Source organism: Fusarium redolens (assembly GCF_020744475.1).
Source record: "Fusarium redolens strain MPI-CAGE-AT-0023 chromosome Unknown BKA55scaffold_16, whole genome shotgun sequence".
Taxonomy (NCBI): Eukaryota; Fungi; Ascomycota; class Sordariomycetes; order Hypocreales; family Nectriaceae; genus Fusarium; species Fusarium redolens.
This window is the reverse complement of record NW_025763679.1, coordinates 721,803-742,059: the sequence shown is the minus strand read 5'-3', so window position 1 is coordinate 742,059 and position 20,257 is coordinate 721,803. Positions and strand designations below refer to the sequence as shown.

Sequence of the window (20,257 nt, the reverse complement as noted above, 5' to 3'; positions counted from 1 at the left end):
CAGATGGCGCCATGATTGACAATGCTCTTTACGTTGTAAGTATCCTCTATCGAGATCATCTGTCAACGAGTTATAAGCTTAATCGACTGACACGTTGTGTGGCGACAGATCATCTCCATATGAAGGCAGCTGCAGGTGCTCATAGTAACGTCAAGGGCGGGCCGGGTCTCATGGGTTACCAAGCCTTGCATCCTTCATTATGTTGTGCAATGGCCTGATACCCCCAGGTGTGGCTATTGCGATCTCAAGAATGCTACCCCAGATGTCAATTGTCTACTACAGTGGTTTGATATTGGATTTATGCTCTTCGATATTCCATTTGTGACAGTTCGCGCCACGCAAAACGACTATCTAATGGTAACCATTGACCAGCAAACGTTCTGACTTTTGAATCAACTGACCATTACATCCTTTTCAGGGCACTTATGCGACTCTCCTGGCACCTCGCAAACCAGCTGATATCCCTCATCCCATCAAACCCATGAGGCAGCCCCGGCCAAAGATGGAACTCAACCTCAACATGCTCATTAGCCAATCTCTTTGCATACTCCAGATTCTCATCTCTGAACAGATCGAGACATCCCACGTCGATATAGGTGGAGGGCAGACCCCGCAGCGTTGCAGCCCGAGCTGGTATCGCGTAAGATAGAGCTTGCGGATCATCATTCTCTCGAACCTTGGAGGCGTACACGTCCCATGCAAGTTTTGCGCCGTCAGGTTTCCAAACCATAAGATCGAGGATGGGATCATCTTTCTCAATGTGGTCGCGATCGTCAAGCATGGGATAGACAAGCAGTTGTTTCGCAAGTGGAGGGTTAAATTGGCGATCTCTGGCCATCAAAGCGAGACCCGCGGCGAGTCCTCCACCTGCGCTGTCACCGTGTAAAGCGATCTTCGTAGGGTCGATGTTGAGCTCCGCCGCAGCCTTTGACACAAATTGAAGAGCCGCATACGCGTCTTCGACACCAGCAGGAGCAGGATGTTCCGGCGCCAGCCGGTAAGACACCGCGAAGTATGGAAGCTTTGAGTCGTTCGCGAAACGGGCGATTTGAGGCGCGAATAGCTGCACATAACAAGCGACATAACCTCCGCCGTGGAAGTACATCACAGCGGGCGTAGGCTTGTCCGAAGCCAACGTCTCCTCGGAAGCAAAGCGGGTGACTTCAATCTCGAATCCATCATAGCTTTTGACTTTATACACAGTCTCTTTCACACCATCGGGATATGGTGAATTCGTAACGACCCGGCGGATGACATCTTCAGTATTCTTCCTGATCTCGAGAACGGATTTGGAGGGCTCGGACTTTGGTCCCTTCGTCACCGGCCCAAGAGCTTTGAGGTATTCGGGGTCATATCTCAATCCAGTCATGGTAGTCGAATCAAAATGGAAAGTGTTTTGACGAGAGGCACGAAACCGACGTGTGATGATTGTGCTCAAATATAGGCAAATAGCTTCTCAATATAGGCTATATGTGTATATCCCGCAAGTGGCTGAAAAGCTAACTCCGCAGTCTCGACCGCACGCATTTAATCGTAAACCGGAGACTTTCAGAGGCAAAAGGCTTATGAAACAGACAGGGAAAAACATCTTTGCCAGTCATCCTTTACGAAATCCCATAAAAACGTATGCTCTTTGCTGACGTTAGTGCTTACTTGGAGCGGAGGTGATTATGTGACTTCTTACGCACGATCTCTGTGATCTGATCCTTCTCGGTAATAAGTCTCATCCCATATCCGGAACAGAACACTACAAGAATTGGTAGTCTTGATATTGTATGTACTGGAGAGTGTTCCCTCAACTTTTTGCAATCTGCATTCTTGATCAATTAAAGGCTGTAGGACCGGCTAAAAGAACGAGTGACGACTAATCAAAGAAGCTGAGCTGCTTCAAGAGCAAGAAATAACTTCAAGTACTACCAATCAGGTGGCATCATTCTGTCAATATCAAGCAAGTTCAGGCTTTCCTCATCCAACTCATGCCAATCGTCCCAAAACACTGCTGCGTTATGCTTGCCCCTTTCACCAATCCCCCGATCTTTCTGCGCCACGAGCTCGAGTTTGAGCTTATCAAAAGAAACCTCGATCTTGCCATCTCCAAGAAATTTCACCCAGCCATAGTTTATCACCTCTGAAAACTCTGAACTTATTGAACATTGTCTTGCCGCGCCATCTGAATGGTACTTTGCGTGTTGAAGCTTCCGTTGGACGTTTATCGAAAAGCACAAGTGCAGTGTGATTCATTCGGCCCAAACTGAGGTAACCTCGCAGTGTCTCGCCGTCTCCGGGGGAGAGGACTATACTGCAGAATTCGTCGTGGCTACGCTGAGGCTCGTAATCGCAACAATCATAAAGTGTCTCGATTGCGTCCTTTCCTTTCAAGTTTCCCAGTGGTTTTGGGGGTGGCATTGCAACTTGCTGGTTCTCTGACTTGACTATCGTTTAGCCGTTCGTTTTCTTGGCTGCAGGCTGGTTGGAGGTTCTGTCTGATTTTCTTTTTGCCTTGGTGGTAGTTGTCTTGGCTTTTTCCTTGTTCTCTTTTAGCCACGCTTGATACAATTGATTTTGAATTCCGTGAAAATGGTCTGGCAGCGCTCTATTAGAGTTAAAGTGATTAAAGCTTCGAGGACCCATGCACGTGCCCGGACAGGGGTAGCGGGATTTTCCAAGATCTCATATGATCTCGGAGTCATTTAGGCACTTCGAGGTCAGTCCCTGGGGTCGCCTCTGCTGCCACGGAACTTGGTGCTAATTGAGATTCACGGCTTGGTCACAGACGCGTTGGACTGCGTCTCAATGGTGGGCTGGAGAGCCGCAGCAGCTGTCGGTTGGGCAGATACGGATGCCATAGCGATACAAGGGCCTGGGGTTATATTAATACTTGCTTCCTTCAATTGCGGGAAGAGATGGAAGCTGCTGAGGTTGTGCCAATGAAAAGAATGACGAGGGTGGCAGAAACGCGTTTTCTGCTTCCTTACTGGCTTTATCAGTCCATCCCGTTTGAGGTTAGCGGTGACTTACCCTTGCGGGATTAGGCCTAACTGATCCCAAAGCTTCATCAACGATGGCTGCTAAGAGAATAAGAGGTACGAATATTGGGTCATAAAATAAGTACTCTACGGCTTTCATATCAATTCAACCCCTGGTAGCTATCCAAGGATGTCAATATTACCCGTCGTTCATGGATGCGGAACAAGTGGAGAAGTAACTTATGCTAGCAAAGACATGGGCGCCATCGTGGATGGAGCAAAAGCATATCCACCATCACGATAAAAACTTCAAAAAATACATACAACAGCGGGGATTCGCTGGTCGTCACCGACCCAACTACTAATCCGCCCCTTACAGGCTTGACGATGGGAGAGCGGACGGGATCCCGTATTTTCCTATAGGTATGGTCGTATGTGATTACCAAAGGCTTCACGTGGTTGATAGTCTTTGTCATTTTCAGAGCTGTAAACGTTGTGACGAAATGATGGAATAGCATCGCGGACGCTTACAATGATGCTAGTGTTCCTGACACTGGCCTGTAGCACGACAGAGGCACTATAAAGATTCATGGGGGACGCTTGAGGAGAGCATTGGGAGAGATCATGGGCTACGCATCAAGCTTTGAATAGTGGGTGTGAGACGATGAACGAAACAACAGAATCTCGAGTGGTAAAATATAAACTTGAGTATTGATTGGAGCTGGAGCCTATGTAATTTAAAGACATGTTTCTCAAAACCGAGTCTCTGAGATACCAGCTCATCAATCAACACTGCTTAGAATGGCAAGGGGCGAATCTGGATAGGCTGGCTCTCGCCTTTAAGAATAATGTCAGTCTTTGTGCATCACGAAGACACTCGGAAGAGAGGCATACCTTCTATGATAGGTGCAAAAAGCTTGTTGTCAAAGAATGCCAGACCGGCACCTATTACTACTTGTCAATACTACAACGTTTGAGGCTACTGGGTGATAATGCTTACCAGAAAACTTGAGCTCGGGGGGACCATCAAACTCTTGGACCTGAACCGGCTGAAGCTCTTCGACGGCTTCTCTCTTGCGCCACAAGACACGCTTGGGCAACAAAGATCGGTCTTCAAAGTTGAGACGGCCCAAAGCCCACTCGCCAGAGAAGAGACGGCCGTCTCGAAGCTCAAAAATGGCAGCAGGGTCGCCAGACTGAGCCTGGATTATGGGCTCGCCGTTGTCTTGGGGATTGGCGACGGGCTTTCCGTCGACAATGATCATGAATCTACCAGGGAGAGACATGTTGGATAGTAGTTGAGTTGTAGTAATTGAGTAGAGTGAAAGATGATTTGAGATGTGTTGATTCGACTTGAATAGTTGGGGATATGATGTGATATTTATACACATTCTAAACTCATCACATGTCAACTTCTCTGCGTTGCTCCCACCAGCTTCTCCAAATATTTCTCTGGCCCTGATCATTCTCGGAGGATCGACATGCCATCAAAGGATGTTTTGGATGGCATGGATTAAAACGTCGAGATCTACAAGCAAAAATGCTACGCAACGACACTCAAACCTCAAGCAACGTAGGGGTCTGGTGAGGGGATGTAAGACTGTTGGCTCAGGCGAGACAGAGAGGTGTTGGCTCGACACCAACCTCCCGCCATTCCATAACCAAGAACCATACAGAAAACAAACACTTAGAAGGCATTCATCAATTTACATATCGTAAGGTCAAGTTTCTAAGACTGAACAATACCTGATTTACGGTTAAGCATATATCACCAATACTTAGCTCATTTGAGATGCCATATTGAGCCTCATGAGCATGCTTTTCCGTCAACATATGGAAGGCTCGCTGTTGGTCTGATAGCAAGCCCCGCAGCCGCAATTACGTTGATCTAAAATCTAATCCATGCCATCAGATCTCTGCCCCATCTCAGTCATCTCCCTTGCTTCGCCAACATAAGACATCCGTGCGAAAAAAGCATAGATACCAAGCTTATTGCCATAAATAGCCATGATCTACGGATGGTTGATTGATCGACCAGCTTGCAAGACAGATCTTAGTCCAGCTTCAAAGTCAAAAACACTCCGGCTCCCCGGGTAACCACGTATTGGACGAACGCGACCCGGCACGGCACGGATGCGGGTCCTCCCGTAGGAAGTAAGGATGATCATTCCAGTGACGCCTCTATCAAGATATGTAGGGGAAGCAAGAGAACTTAAGACGACTACCCTAAGTGATAAAAAGACTTAAATATAGACTCAGTGTAGATTTAGTAGACTCTAGACTAGGTATTTTTTGCACCTTGACTTAAGCTCAGAAGCGTTTTTGTTCCCTGAGGGGGATCTTGGTAGTTTTGGACTTGTCCCGAGCAGTGGTCTCCAGACTAAAGCTTTCGGATATCTGTTCGTACGATGGTCCAGGTCCAAATGAGATGCGGGAATGGGTGTTTATCCACGATCCCGTGTCTCACCATCTTGGATTTTCAGGATCATAGACGTCATAGATAAGGTGTTTAGGTCTTACTTGACTGAACAGGAGCCAAGATCTCGAATTGGTGTCGCAGACATGTCCCGTGCATATGTCGAGATATCCAGGTAATGGCTTCGTGTGAGACCTGATTGGAGCGACATCCACATGCGTACACCGCCTCTCCGGCAACCGAGGACCAAGCTATGAGTGAGTTGGAGTATTCTGGGGTAGTCCCTTTATGGTCACGGACAAGCTCTATCCGAAATACCAAGGGGTTGGACAGAGACTCGTGATGCTCATAGCGATGCCGAGCTTTTCTCCGGTACGCATGGCTATTATTGTTCGATATACGGCATCGGATACCTGAAATAGGTCTACAAAAGCTTAAGTTGAACTCTTGTTGGGACGATCGTAGTCACATTCGCATATCGAGCCAATGGCCAAGAAGCGATTCTCCGAAATTATCTCCGCTACTGTCCAGAACAAGATACACCTCCGATGACAGAATATACTACCAAAATGAGCGATGTGACTATAATTCTGTATAAGAGTAGTATTCTTCAGATAGTAATTAGTCAAGAAAGCTTTCAGAATAGTATCTTGTTCTGAATCGTCTGCCCATCATGCTCGGCTCTCTTGTTGTCTTACTCCTCGCAAGTATCTCTATTGCCTCACCAACACTTGAGAAGCGAGCCATTACATGTCTCAAAGTTGGCCAAACAGCCACTGCCTCGTGGACCAATAGTGCTGGCAAGAAATGTACTTTCACGGGTGTTGTTGGTAGCAACTACGGCGCCAATCCTTCCGGATCAGGAGAGTAAGTTTCGCAACTACCATTTTCTTTCAGAACATGTGACTGATTTGATAAGTTACTCTTGTAACGGAAGATGTGGAGCCGGTTGCAGCGGAACTGCTGTTGGCAATGTCTATACCCAGGACTGCTTTTCTCACGATATCTGCTCTTACTTTAACTCCGCCTCCGGAGGTGCCAGGTAGGTTGCCTTTTGAATGGGTAGAAAGCTGATATTAACCTCGACAGTGACCCCAACTGCGGAGCTGCCTTCAATGCGGCTGTTGATGATACTGCTTTAGGTTTTGCGAATGGTTGCAGCCAGACGAACCCAAGCAACGGTGTTGCCAAGCCCAATAGTGCTCCAGTTTGCAAATAGGACAGCTTGCACTTCCCTCCAGAGATAGTTTCAAGGTTAAAAACCATATAATGCGAGTCAGTATTTTTGTATAAATACGTCCGTCATCTTTGCTTCATGCACTTGTTCCAAGAATTGGTGAAAACTGTTGTATTTGGTTGCATGTCAAGATCCCTCGCCGATATTCCTTCTCTGGCGATATTGTATCGTCCTGAGGACACTCCACTCTATCTCTCCTTTACTCCACCATGGCCTCCCAGAAGAGGCATATAAATCCGACTATTAGTTTCTACCCAGGGTGTCGTTTGTGAATAGAGAGCTCTCCATTGCCACGGCTTCTTGCTTTTTCTATTTGTCAATGCGGCTTCCCAATAGCCAACAGAACCCTCAAAAGATGACGATCAAACAGACCGAACCAATACGAACTTGAAGCACGGGCACTACGTCGTTATGAAGTCCGAAAGGATAGATGCCATCTTCGTGCTGACCTGGCCCGGCTTCGATCTGATTCGTTCGCTGGTCAGAGACCCCTGTTCATGCCAAGGTATCTGACCCCAAAGAAGGACTACACACCCCTGCAATTGAGGATGTCATCAGTGTCCTTGAAGAGACATTTGTAGGAAGTAAGTTGAAACGCGGTATATGATTCGATATTCATCATGCGCAGAAGCTGATCCAGCAGGGGAAGTTTTATTATTTAAGTAACCCTTGTATCCCAACTAATTTCTCTGAATTTCTTTCATTACAGACTTACCCTCGGAGACTCTGCACTTTCACCATGTCTTCAACTCGGTGCGACGCCCAAGTACAACCCCAAGACTCCAGCACTAGTCATAGAGCTCAATGGGCAGCCATCAGCAAACACCAAGCTGAGCTCAGCGATATTTGGGGAAAACTCGAGCACCATCCCTCCTTCAATGGAGTCTTCTCCGTCGGCAAAGATGGCATTCTGCGCTCGCTAGGCCCAGACCGCGATGTTCACGATGCAGTCCCTTTATCACCTCATCTGATCAAGGCGCTTCTTGATCGCCTGCCTTTTGTACCCCAAAATGAGATTGACTTTCGTGGTGTTGATGGTAGAGACACGCCGAAAGAGCAGTGGTATCACCCTGATAAGAGTTTATTGCCCCCGCCACTTGTGCAAACTGAGGAACAGAGGAAGTTGATCGAATCGAAGAGGGATGAAACAAGGACACAGCTGGAGGAGATGAAGAAGAGGCCGCGTTGCCCGCCCCAGATCATGTCGGACCACGATCTTGGGTTGAAGAGACATATTCTGCTGAAGACGTTTCTTGTTAAGCCTTCAATGTAAACCTAGCTCATCGAGGGTGGTCTCCAAGGGAGTGACCAGAATAAAGGTACTGCCAGTCATCGGAAGATAAGGTTGTGCTGTCTTCGGAAGATACAGAAATGTAAGTGGCTTGTCCCGTTTCCAATTGAAGGGGATAGCAATCTTGGCTGGACAGCGGAAAGGCATGACTGCTCAGCCGCAATCGTCAATTTTCGATTAGTGGCATACATCGGTTGCCAGGGCTGAAATAAAAACGGAATGTGCCATGACTAACTAAAATGCTTAGCCCTTCAGCTGGTCGCGCGGCGGCCTCTTTGTGGCGTGAACTATTGAAGCTATTCTCAACATTAAGCAAGGCATAATTTCGGTAGTTGAAATTGAACAATTAAGCTTAACCTGCAAGCACAAATGCTCATAAATACTCAAGAGTCCATCGTGAATTTTAAGTGGAATGGCAACTGGTTATATTGCTGACAGCTCTCGTATAGACCTGGAGACACGTCGGGTCTCCTGTGGTGCACTGACGAAGGTGAAGCTATTTCTGTACACGACAGTTACGTCTAGCGCTAAACACAGCCCCCAGATAGTAAAGCTGGCGCCTGAGTGGCTGGCCTAACAGCCCAGCTGCAGGGCTCCAAGGGTCTGGACCAGCAAAGCCACCATGACAATGCCACCACCTGAACCAGCAACAAGGTTCAGAGATCAAGGGAGGGAGCTTAGCTCAGGTATAATAAACAAGCTTCTTTCAGCTCGAGCTGAGTTCTTCATTTTCTGCAGATCTCTTACGATACTAGTTTACTGTTTGCAAGAAGTTGAAGTTGAAGATAACTTGAACACGACACAAACGTAAAGGTTACACCCGCTAATAACCGTAAACATGCGCTTCGCTGGCAGCCTCATCCTTGGCCTTTTGGCAGTCAACGGCTTGGCCCAAACCATGGTTCCCGATCAAGACGCAGAACCCTCTGCCATCGCAGAACCCTCTGCCATCGCACAACCAGAACCATCAGCGCCTGCTGCTGAGCCCTCAAATCCTGCTCAAGATCAACCCTCAGATCCTGCCGATGACGAAGATGCACAACCGACAAATGCAGACAATGTACCATCTGCCACAAATGGCCCAGAGCCGACAGCTGTTCAACCATCGGATGAAGCCTCCCAAGCTTCAGGAGACGAGCAGCCCACTGCGACGGCGAGCGGTGACGATGAAGATGCCTCAACAGCCGAAGGCACAGCGACAGCAGATGGTGAGAATATTTGCCAATGATCTTTGCAGAACCGCAAGCTAACAGTGATTGAAGCCACCGCCACAGATGCCGACGCGACAGCTACAGCGTCCGAGACCGGCGACGATGATTCGACCGACACAGCCACTGCGACGGCTACATCCAGCTCTGCACCTACAAGCACCGGTGCTGTAGTGGAAGTCGATCTCAAGAACGCTACAATTGGCGAAAATGCTGAACTTGTCAAAGTTGATGGCAAGCCCGCCATGTCAGTCCCAAGCGTCCCTGTCCCCTAACTCCGCTAACTTTAACCCCAGTAAATTGAGCGCCCCCGCCAACGGTCAGGCAACGTTCAGCGTGGTAGTCGACAGCGACGATGAATTGAACACCGACGAGCTTATCTACATCGTCGCATCCATCCTCGTCGGCGAACCTAGCAGCGCGAAGCTCCGACGACGAGCTGACAAGACCGATTGTACACTACAGATCCAAGCGAACGGGCAGAATGTCTATGAGGAGCCGCTGTATACCAACAATGGCCAGTTCCAGGACGTTACCAGCAGCGGCATCCAGTCTTCGGATAAGCCCGAGGTGCAGGTCACGCAGAAGTGTGGCCAGAAGCCATCGCCTCTTACTGTGAATAACGTTCGCGTTGGAAACGAGAGTGGCGTCAAGTCAAGCGCTGGCTCTGGAGGCTCGGGCAGTGGTGGAAGCGGAAGTGGTAGCGGCAGCGGTAGCGGTAGCGGTGGAAAGGGCGGCAGCAGTGACAAGACATCTACAGCGACTGGTGCTTCAGCCAGCGAGACTGGCGACTCTGGAAATATGGGTGCCAGGGCCAAGGCCAGCCTTGGAGCTCTTGCTGCTGCTGTCCTGGCTGCTGCCGCGCTGGTGTGAATGGACGCATGAATTGGACATCAAGATTGCATAGCGGGAATGAGACGCGGACATGGAAAACTAGATTATACGGATCATTATTCACGATACTAATTATACATAATTGACTACTCGCATATACGACCAATTCTCATTACTCGATTGTCCAAGTCGCGAATCCTTCCATCATGTAGCAATTCCTACGACCCTCTTATCATCTTGGACCAGCTCGTGGTAACGAGGCGCGCTCCGTTGTCGGAGCGATTTACCAAACTTGATCATGACGAAGCAAGCAGAACAAGCGGCCAAAGCGATAAATGCAGCTGAGATGAAGCAGTTCTGGTAGCCCATGTTGGTTATCCAAGGGGTGATACTGTTGTCTGTTAGTGGCTGCGGACCTCATCGGCGAACGGAAACTTACCCATAACTGATTGCAAAAGACATCGTGTTGCGAACCAAAATAATCGTTACAATCGCATCACCGCTGAGATCATAGTAGCTATCAATTAGATAATTGATACTGATGATAAGTCCCATGACACTCGTCACAGACAAAGTGCACATGGAGAAAATGAGGCCGAACCAGTGAACGCCGTGCTGCGCGCCAACACCCCAAAGGATCAAAGATGCTGGAACACCAATGACACAAATGGCAAGCGGCCACAGACGATGCTCGGCTTCCATGATGCCATTGTTGCGACGCGCAAGTTTGATAGTAAGCCAGTCGCTCAGTCGTCCGGCGAGAATGGCAGCGATGATGGTACCGAGGCAGCAAGAGAGGTAGCTCAGTCCGACCATGGAAGGCTTGAAGCCATACCCTGGGCCTGACAGGATGATAGACGCTGTCGCGTTGAGGACGTTGAACCAGATGAGGTACGAGCCGTATGAGAAGCCAGCGAAGAAGATGACAGGCCAACCGAGGTACTGGAGCGAGCGTCCAGCGTGTCGTGTCATACTCTGACTTGGTGTCGGTTGCCAAAGCGACATCTTCTGCACGAACGTTCTCGGTTTTGCATACTGAACGTTTGCTTCATCAGCCTCTCTGACCTCAGCCCTTCCACCATCAGTAGCCTTTTCTTCAGCCTTGCTGTTGTTCTCATCGCTCGGTCGGGATGAACTGGTCTGTGGGTGATCGATGTGTCGAGCGACACGATTGTAATTGGTTTCTTCCATGAAGAAGAAGAGGAACACGTAGACAAAGGAGAGAAAGATGGCGGGCCAGTAGAACACCCATTGCCAGCCTTGGTACTCGGCGATGAAGCCGCATATGACGGGCGCGAAGTAGTTGCTGCCGGCGAGGGCGAGAGCGTAGATGCCCATGTAGGTTCCGCGTTGATGAGTGAAGTACTGAGGAGGGTCAGTCACATGTCGGCTATAAGATCGGGATGTTGGCTTACGATGTCAGTGATGGAGATTTCGGGCAAGGCTTCGATGGGCGCGATGAAGAAACCCTGGATGATGCATTTGGCGATCCATTCTCCGTTGCTTGAGACGTAGGCGCTGCGAGTAGTCAGTAAAGTCACAACCAAGTATCGAATCACTGGAAATCATTACCTCCAAACACTTGTGCCCTAATGATGTTGGTTAGCTGTTGCTTGCAGTGAATGCATCGAGGTTTACTCACGATTGCTCCGAGGACAGAGAGGAGGTAGGTCAAACGCTTGCCATATCGCAGCGAGAAAGGTTGCCAAAACAACAAGCCCCAACCCAAGAGAAGGTACATATAACCAGTTCCCTCATTGAGCGTGTTGATTGAGACCTTTGACTGCTGTGCGAGCGGGACGAGGACAGAGTAAACAGTCGCAACAGATATGCCTGTGAACCAGGTGTACCTTTCAAAGTCAACAAAAGACACGCGCTTTGAGAAAACAGACTCACAAGTTTTGACAGATCAACGCAAGAATTTTGCGACCAGGGGTCCAATTGAGAGGATCCTCTGGGTCGTCACTTGGTACAGGGTCAAGGACAATGTCACCTTCACCACCACCTGCATGACGGACGCGCAGATTGCGGTTAAGGTCAACAAGATGGATAGTTCCAGGAACGTGGTTTTCCACCAGATCTACCATCATGGGCGATGTCATAACGGGCGAAGGCAATCGAAGTGTAGATGGAGAAGCTGACGGAGGAGGATAATATTGCGAAATGTTCCATTCGTGTGTTGTTGAACAGGGATTTGTGTAACCTCTTATATCCTCATCCCCCGCGCCTGTGTCACTAGGAGTATCCGGGAAAATTAGCAATAACCGCGGTGCGATACGGCGTTCACCGACTGATACGCCATCTACATATCGTGTGTCGGACATGGTTGGTGTTGTTGGTGGTTGAAACTAGAAGAACAATAGAACGCCGCTAAGGATTGTTCCACGAAGTGACGGGTCCTGAGGGCATGTTGGTGGACGTCCCACAGATTATCTCAACTGGTCACCTGGAGGCCAAGATTGCTTTTTCTGATGCGGTTGGATATCAACAATGAGAATTTTGAGGATGTTTGTGTCGAATTAGGTTGTTTGGGCGGTCAGAAGTGAATGGTATCGAGCATATCGTGAACCAACGACACGCTTGCGAGCCAGCTGTCGACTGTGGTTTGCACTTGACCCATGGTCCGAGCTTTTGTTTTTGCTGGGCGATTGGCGGTGCAAACAGCTGAAGAATAGGCACGTCGAGCAAAGACCCAGAAGCTTGAGGTTCGAGAACCTGACATATATCAGCTGGATGATCACAACTGCACCACCTCCTCATTGTCCGTCTCGCCATGCTGTTCTGGCAAGTCTGCCATTACACAAACAGATCCTTCGATCATGGGTTTTGCCTCTTCTTCTTCTTCAGTCCCCCCATCCGGGTCTTCCAAAGACTCCTCAAGTGTCGCCACCCACAGCTTGAAACACCTCGAATCTAAACCCTTGGCCACGGAGATGCTTACAGGACTTCCTGTTGTACAGGTTATGCACGTACCCCGCGGCACTCCCGATTTCGAGGAGAAGAGGACTAAGTTGCTTGAAGCCTTTGCGGCAAAGGTTCCCGATGAGCTTCGGTTGCCTTTGGAGGTTATACAGAACCCTCCACGAGATGTCTCCATGATACCAACAACGTGTGGCATTTTATCGCCTGAGGAGATCACCATCACTGAGGATTATGATTCTGTCGGCCTGGTTGAAGCAATTGCAAGTCGAAAGTACACTGCAGTGGCCATTGCACAAGCATTCTGCAAGCGCTCCATCATTGCGCATCAGCTCACATGCTGTCTGACACAATGGTTCATGGACGAGGCCATCGAACAAGCTCAGAAGCTCGATGCATATTTCGAAACACACGGAGAACCAGTCGGCCCCTTGCATGGTTTGCCCATTAGCATTAAAGATCATATCCAAGTTGCCGGGACCTCTTCCTCTCAGGGTTGTTTCGCCAGCATCAGCGACGACCACCAAGACGCCGATATCGTATCAATCTTGCGTGCCCAAGGTGCCATCATTTACTGCAAAACCAACCGGCCCCAATCCCTGATGCATCTTGAGAGTGATTCCCACTGGGGAAGAGTCTTGAACCCTTTCAACATTCAGCTGTCTGCTGGTGGTTCGACAGGAGGTGAATCTGCGTTGATTGCCATGAAAGGCTCGGTTCTTGGGATTGGAACTGACATTGGCGGGAGCATTCGTGGCCCATCTGCGTTTTGTGGCATCTATGGCTTCAAAACCACATCGAATGTCTTGCCGACAAGGGGGCACATCAAAGGCGCTCCGCCTCCGGCCGTGTTGAACATCCCTCTGTCGACGGGCCCAATGTGCCGTTCATTGAGAGACATGGACCTATTCATGAGATGTGTCCTTTCTTCAAAACCTTATCTTTCGGACCCCAACATCATTCCTCTTCCATGGACTGGTCTGAACACTCAATTCAATCGACGCCTTAGAGTAGGCATCATCAGCAACGATAACTTCATCGAGCCCCAACCCCCAGTAAAGAGAGCCATTTCCTGGGCCAAAATCCTTCTATACGACAGCAAATTCGCAAATCTCATCGAAGTAAAAGAGTTCAAAGTCTTCGGCGCAGAAGAAGCATGGAACCAAGTCCGAAGACTCTACTGGCCCGACGGCGGCCATCTCACCAAAAACGGCATAATCTCTTCCGGAGAACCTCTTCACCCTCTTACAGACTGGATCTACAAAGACGCAGAACCCCTAGGCATGCACACCGCCGTAGATCTTACAGCCGTCCACAAAGAGCGAGACGATTTCCGACTTGCTTTTGCCAAAAGCTGGAGTGACCAAGATGTGGATGTCATTATCGGCCCGTCGTTCGTAGGGCCAGCTTGTACGCACGACACGGCTTTCTACTGGACATACACCTCGCTGTACAACCTTGTCGACTACCCGGGAGCGGTTATTCCCACGCCAATTAGGGCTGAATCTGGGGAAGTTTACGATACGGGTTATGTTCCGCTAAGCGATGCTTGTCGACATGTTAGGGATTTGTGGGAGGAGGGTGATTTTGGGGGTGCGCCTGTCAATCTGCAGGTGGTGGCGAGGCGGTATCACGACAATGAGCTCTTTGAGGCGCTGCGCGTGCTGAAGGACGTATTGAACTTGTCTTAACTGAAACAGTGTCTTCTATTAGAGTATAAAACTGTAATGTCTATATTTGAGCGTCATTTCAATATCGCACACTCTAAAATGCTACATCAATTGACTGCAAGAACAGGCTATGCCGTCACCTCATCATAAACTTCATAAACGGTCTAATCTTAGAGTCTCTAGTGAGAAGCGGAGATCGACAATCGCAGAACCTATACAGCATACTCAAAACCCGCCATTAGGGTGCGACATCAGTATGATCTTCAGGCTGTGGCGATGCTTTGTATGTCGTTTTACTGGAATTTGCCGTGATACGAAATGTTCATGGTGTAGGGCGATCAATTGGGTCACGAATATGGCGTCCCTAAATTTTGAACAGGTGCTGTGCAGTATCGCGGACGCCAAAAATATTATTTACAGCAATACGACTATTGTAAGATCTCTAGAGCAATCTAAAAATGGCTGCAAGATAGCGATAGTCTCTTAAACTGAGTTATAGCCCTCGTAACGATTCGTAACGAGGCATCGCCATTGCTGACTGTACTCAGCTTAAGGTACCATTTGCAACCAACCCAACCAACCTACCCTGAATACGACAATTTTCGTCAGCCTCGGACGCGGCTATTTTGACTTTTTAGATCCCGACCTCCATAATCTCACTCTTAAAACTCTTTCCCAACCTCGGCACCTCGGTATGAGATACAGTTTTACGGGTTTTCAAGGCTTGTTGAGGCTCTCTCTTCAGCAACCAAAATCGTGCTAGCCCACGCCACCATCCAGCTGAACCCCGTGAAACCCCAGGAAACAACGCGTTCACGGAAATACGGCGAGGGGCGTGATTGGCTTTCATGTAGCCTCTGAGCTTACTAGACATGGGGGGTTGCAATCGGTCGCCTTCCTTGATTTTCTTGACACAGAGTGAACCGTTACCCCATGCATTAGCCTCAGGTCTCTCTCCGTTGAGAAATGGAGATGGAGATGAGAAAAACATGGGGTGCAGTTGACAGGAATGGAGAATGGGGTTAGGAGATAAGCGGCGTTGCGACGATCTCTTGATTTTAGGTAATAGTGGTGTACTGGCTTTCACAACGTTGCGAAATGAGATGGTGATAGCAACACCATCGGGAGACAGAGATGGCAATTGAATCAGCTGAGGCGAAGTGCGGCAAAAAATGGAAGAAATCGCCAAGGGAAAATGGCGGCTGCTGCCGGCTTGGCCTTGGGAATGACCGGAGATAAGATGCGATGCACCATGTCGCTTACCCATCATGATTGATGAACTTTTGAAGAGAATCCTGCGACATCAAGCCAATAGCCCATATCACAAAAGACCATATCATTCCGCATCGAGAAGCTGGTTAGCAGATTATCACGGTATTATCAAATCAACTGACACTCTAGATAACCCTATTTCACTCGTGGAGTTTCCTCTAAGGGGAATGGGCTCAAGTTTTTACTTGAGGGTAATACGTCATATGACAATTTGTAGCACGCTGTTTGGACGAGTTTCTTGTCTGAGATAAACCTTGCACAGATGATTTGCGGGGAGGACTTGATGATTGAGTAATGACCTTCCTCTTGGGTAAAGATTACTGACGGTGCCTGAGATAGCCAGCCGTCATTCCCGGTTCGCGCCCTTTGTCTCGTCGATTGGCCCGTCCGTACGTCTCGATATCAGTGGCGGGTGGATTCAGGGTTCTCAATTACATTAGTCGCGGACGGGCACTGCGATTGTTACGTTACCACACGCTTGGGAGAAGTTGCCGCGGAACTTTTTATTTAGCCAGTGGGTGTTTGCAAGAAATTGGACTTTACTTGTTCTGGTAAGCTTGATACGAGGTTATGCCGATCTTTAATGATAGGTGAAGTTTTGTTGATCCTTCAATATCACATGGATTAACACAAGATAATCTCTTGGCTTTGTAGACATCGATAAGTTTAACGTGACTGTGTAATATATAAAAGAGTCATACAAGCGGATTCGCCGTGCCCGGAGAGCGACATCGCGATAATGACAGTCACAGTTATTCTGGAAGACTATGGATCACAAATCCGGACAATTCCCTCGCGCCACTAGACTCGGCTGTTTCTGTGGGGTGCTTTTCTTTACGGCCGGAGCCTCCACTTGAGGTGTCACCGTCGCTCGTACGAGACAGGGGATGACTCGGATCTTCGGCATTTTAGACATGGCTCATGTTTCTCGAAATTTTGCAGAAGGTCTCGGAGCACGCCACACGGTCATAGCCATTGGCCACCTCTGCACCGTCCGTTGCTGTTGCTCCATATCCATATCCGGGCCGTTACAAAGGTTCCCTCCTCTGATGGTCGGATGTTTTACAACAACGGGCATGGCTTCGGTCGAGGTGTGGCATCTCGTGGCGTAGAATATGGAGTCGACCGTGTTTCCATGACAGAATATTTATTAAACGTCTCCAGATCTTGGTATTTTTATTACTCTTCGTTTACTCCCATCCTTTCCTCCCTTTCATCATCAATCAACCTTGCCTTGCCTTGTTGCATCCGTGACAGTGAAAACTTTTTCTTTTCTCTGAGAGTGAGAGCCAAGTCAGCCAATCTGCAACATGGCCCAGAATCACGAGGATTTGGCCGCCGAGTATGTCGCAAACTCTATTCAAGCTTATTTCGTACCCTTGCTAATCTCATGCAATGCAGGCTCCACGAGGAGTTAGGTGAGCGCGTGCCCGCCGAGAAGAAGACTGATCTCGCCGGTGGCTACATCGCCCCTTCTATTGATGAGAAGAAGTCTCTCGACAAGCAACACTATGCTTCTGATCCTGAGTTCGGTACTACTCCCGATGGCGAGGAGCCCAATGATCATGAGAAGGCCACGCTTCGACGTGTAGGAGAGAACCTTCCTGCTTCAGCTTTCCTCATCGCTGTCGTTGAGTTGACGGAACGATTCACCTACTATGGTGCTCAGGGTCTTTTCCAGAACTACATCTCCAACAGCCCAACGGGCGCAGATGGTGCCAAGGGTCTTGGAATGGGCCACCAGGCTGCTACTGGTCTCAACCTCTTCTTCCAATGGTTCTGCTACGTGACTCCCATTCTCGGTGCCATCATCGCCGATCAGTACCTCGGCAAGTACAGGACCATTTTGGTCTTCTGCGGTTTCTACTGGGTCGGTCTCATCATCCTTTGGACTACTTCGCTACCTGTTGCCATGGAACATGGCGCTGGAAAGGCTGGTTACATCGTTGCTATTATCGTTATCGGTCTTGGAACCGGTGGTATCAAGTCCAACATTGCGCCTCTTATCGCCGACCAGTACCAGCGACGCAGAATGGCCATTCGAACTGAGAAGACCGGCGAGCGAGTTGTCATCGACCCCGCCATCACTTACCAACGCATCTACATGATCTTCTATTGGTGCATTAACGTCGGTGCCCTCTCACTGCTCGCTACCCCCTTCATGGAGAAGTACAAGGGTTTCTGGACTGCCTACCTCATGTGTTTCTGCATGTTCAACGTCGGTATCGTCACTCTGGTCCTCCGCCGAAAGACCTTTGTCAACCGCCCTCCTCAGGGCTCTGTTATCACTGATGCCTTCAAGGCCCTTGGTATGATGATTGCTGCCCGCAACACCGATGCCGCCAAGCCCTCGTGGCGCGAGGCCAACGGAAAGACCACGGTTGTTCCCTGGAACGACCACTTTGTCGATGAGCTCAAGCGTGCTCTCCGTGCCTGCAAGGTCTTCATCTTTTACCCCATTTTCTGGGTTTGCTACGGACAGTTCTCCACCAACTTTGTCACCCAAGCTGGTCAGATGCAAGGTCACGGTGTCCCCAACGATCTGATGCAAAACTTCGATCCTATCTCCATTTTGGTTTTCACTCCTCTGATTGAGAAGGTCTTGTACCCCATCCTTCGCCGAGCTGGTATTGAGCTTCGACCTATTGCCCGAATCACCATCGGTTTCTGGCTCGCTGCTCTCTGCCTCGCCTACGCTGCTATCGTTCAGCACATCATCTACTCTGCTGGACCTTGTTACGAACACCCTGGTGAATGCCCTGCTGGCCAGGACGGTAATACCAAGCTTCCCAACAACGTGCACATCGCCATCCAGACACCCGCCTACATCTTCATCGGTATCTCTGAGATCTTCATCTCCGTCACTGGTCTCGAGTACGCCTACACTAAGGCTCCTCCCAGCATGAAGTCCTTCGTCCAGTCCATCTACCTCTTCACCAACGCTTTTGGATCTGCCATTGCTGAGGCACTTGTTTCCGAGGCCAAGGATCCCAACTTCCTGTGGCTCTACACTGGCGTTGGTATCTCTTCTTTCGTCACTGGTTGTATCTTCTATGCTATCTTCCGCCACTACGATGCTCAAGAAGATGCCATGTATGACCTGGACAGAGATGAACCAACTCTCACCCACAACGGCATGGAGCCCAAGACTGTGGATCACGAGTAATGATTTGCAAAGACTGTATTATAGTTACATAGTGTCATTGAACATATTATTTCAAAAAATCATGTTGTCCAGCGTGGAGTCGTGACGTTGCTAGATGCAAAGTCGTTCGCTATTCCCCGTTCGAATCCACGATCTTTGCGGAGCCTAGATGCCCAAAAAGGAAAAGCGGGTAGGGTAGACATCCTCGAATCGGTTAAGGCTTGTGCCAAACTCGTGCGCAGTCGCAACTCCTTGGTCCAACCTCGTCTGCCCCACCCTTGTAAAGCCTTGCACAATTTCGGCTTAAGTAGGGCGAGAATAAACCATGGGCATTGAAGAAAAGACACTATTTGTCGGCAAAGTAAAAGTGCAGCGGATGAACGGGAGCAAACTCCATCTCGCCGCGTAAATATTCAACCACCCACGATAGCATGCATTTGTTTCTGTTACTACCGGCTCTCCCAGAGGATAAACATCCTATGTCTAATGTGCTTTTATACTATCACAACTTGCAGCGTCACTTCGATAACCATCTCAACCCAAATATCCTGGAACTTAAATCCTCCTCATCAACTTCGGCAAAGTCTCCCACTTCCATCTCGCCCCCTCTACTTACCCATCTGGCTTGATCCTGTATCCATTGTATTACATAATCTTCTGATTTCCTATGGGGGGGGATCGCAGCTGAATGGGTTCCGGCTGTTTACCTTTGCGGATTTGTTCACGGTATCAAGCAAGATGACTGAGGATAAGTGCAAGCAGGCGGATACCTACTCTAAATAATGGGGTCAAGGGCTTTCGTCCAGTAAGGCTTTAGATCATAGTGAAGTAGCTTTGCAAATGAAATGGACTGCAGTCAAACCTTTCGATTAAAGTTAATTACGAAGATCGGAGAAAGACTTAGGCAAGCCCCCTGTGAGCTTCTGATTTCCTACTGAACAGACTGAAATCTCACGTTATGTTTCAACTTCTCGATTTCTGTTTGGAATCTTGGGTAAGATCCAAAGAACTCTCAAGTAAACTCCGAAGTAAGCTTTCGGCCCCCCTCTCAGCTGTAAACCTACAACGAAGTAAAACTCTGTCGCTAATAAGCTACCCTACCAATTAGGATTTCACTTCTCCACTTCAAGCTAGCTACTTATTTACCTTGGGAACATCCCATGGTGAAACCTTTTGCGCCTCCGCCTTTCCATCCATACACAACTCCCAGCAACGACCTGCACCAACAACGAATTCCCGAGAATGTTGCCTTCCGACAACCCAATCATCTGCTTCGTACTCATGAGATGGAGGAGAAAC

The 20,257-nt window shown here is 48.9% G+C and overlaps 9 protein-coding genes across 9 annotated transcripts; 5 read left to right on the top strand and 4 right to left on the bottom strand.

Moving 5' to 3' along the window:
• Positions 1-174: 174 nt before the first annotated feature.
• BKA55DRAFT_578897 (Alpha/Beta hydrolase protein) lies at positions 175-1,578 on the bottom strand. Its single transcript, XM_046193775.1, has one exon. The coding sequence runs from the start codon at positions 1,367-1,369 to the stop codon at positions 404-406; it is 966 nt and encodes a 321-aa protein (XP_046045115.1). The 5' UTR covers positions 1,370-1,578; the 3' UTR covers positions 175-403.
• Positions 1,579-1,913: 335 nt separating this feature from the next.
• BKA55DRAFT_543624 (uncharacterized protein) lies at positions 1,914-2,406 on the bottom strand (the record flags this gene model as incomplete). Its single annotated transcript, XM_046190612.1, has 2 exons — positions 1,914-2,092; positions 2,127-2,406. 2 exons carry the CDS (start codon positions 2,404-2,406, stop codon positions 1,914-1,916), a joined length of 459 nt encoding a protein of 152 aa, XP_046045114.1.
• A 1,295-nt stretch (positions 2,407-3,701) lies between these two features.
• On the bottom strand, positions 3,702-4,302 carry BKA55DRAFT_133478 (uncharacterized protein). The gene is made up of 3 exons (XM_046184850.1): positions 3,967-4,302; positions 3,861-3,911; positions 3,702-3,803 (listed from the first exon to the last, which is right to left on the bottom strand). The coding sequence occupies exons 1-3, from the start codon at positions 4,250-4,252 to the stop codon at positions 3,763-3,765; spliced, it is 378 nt and encodes a 125-aa protein (XP_046045113.1). The 5' UTR covers positions 4,253-4,302; the 3' UTR covers positions 3,702-3,762.
• A 1,729-nt stretch (positions 4,303-6,031) lies between these two features.
• On the top strand, positions 6,032-6,601 carry BKA55DRAFT_741986 (uncharacterized protein; the record flags this gene model as incomplete). Its single annotated transcript, XM_046201493.1, has 3 exons — positions 6,032-6,249; positions 6,302-6,424; positions 6,472-6,601. Exons 1-3 carry the CDS (start codon positions 6,056-6,058, stop codon positions 6,599-6,601), a joined length of 447 nt encoding a protein of 148 aa, XP_046045112.1. The 5' UTR covers positions 6,032-6,055.
• A 481-nt stretch (positions 6,602-7,082) lies between these two features.
• BKA55DRAFT_578894 (uncharacterized protein) lies at positions 7,083-8,332 on the top strand. The gene has a single exon (XM_046193774.1). The coding sequence runs from the start codon at positions 7,359-7,361 to the stop codon at positions 7,890-7,892; it is 534 nt and encodes a 177-aa protein (XP_046045111.1). The 5' UTR covers positions 7,083-7,358; the 3' UTR covers positions 7,893-8,332.
• A 416-nt stretch (positions 8,333-8,748) lies between these two features.
• Positions 8,749-9,991, top strand: BKA55DRAFT_521052 (uncharacterized protein; the record flags this gene model as incomplete). Its single annotated transcript, XM_046188478.1, has 3 exons — positions 8,749-9,118; positions 9,164-9,365; positions 9,415-9,991. The coding sequence occupies 3 exons, from the start codon at positions 8,749-8,751 to the stop codon at positions 9,989-9,991; spliced, it is 1,149 nt and encodes a 382-aa protein (XP_046045110.1).
• Positions 9,992-10,156: 165 nt separating this feature from the next.
• BKA55DRAFT_521265 (major facilitator superfamily domain-containing protein) lies at positions 10,157-12,039 on the bottom strand (the record flags this gene model as incomplete). The annotated part of the gene is made up of 6 exons (XM_046188497.1): positions 10,157-10,343; positions 10,392-11,317; positions 11,368-11,470; positions 11,525-11,541; positions 11,595-11,802; positions 11,849-12,039. The coding sequence occupies 6 exons, from the start codon at positions 12,037-12,039 to the stop codon at positions 10,157-10,159; spliced, it is 1,632 nt and encodes a 543-aa protein (XP_046045109.1).
• An 846-nt stretch (positions 12,040-12,885) lies between these two features.
• Positions 12,886-14,562, top strand: BKA55DRAFT_521361 (amidase signature domain-containing protein; the record flags this gene model as incomplete). Its single annotated transcript, XM_046188506.1, has 1 exon — positions 12,886-14,562. One exon carries the CDS (start codon positions 12,886-12,888, stop codon positions 14,560-14,562), a length of 1,677 nt encoding a protein of 558 aa, XP_046045108.1.
• Positions 14,563-17,123: 2,561 nt separating this feature from the next.
• BKA55DRAFT_694600 (POT family-domain-containing protein) lies at positions 17,124-18,979 on the top strand (the record flags this gene model as incomplete). The annotated part of the gene is made up of 2 exons (XM_046200062.1): positions 17,124-17,155; positions 17,215-18,979. The coding sequence occupies 2 exons, from the start codon at positions 17,124-17,126 to the stop codon at positions 18,977-18,979; spliced, it is 1,797 nt and encodes a 598-aa protein (XP_046045107.1).
• Positions 18,980-20,257: the final 1,278 nt, after the last annotated feature.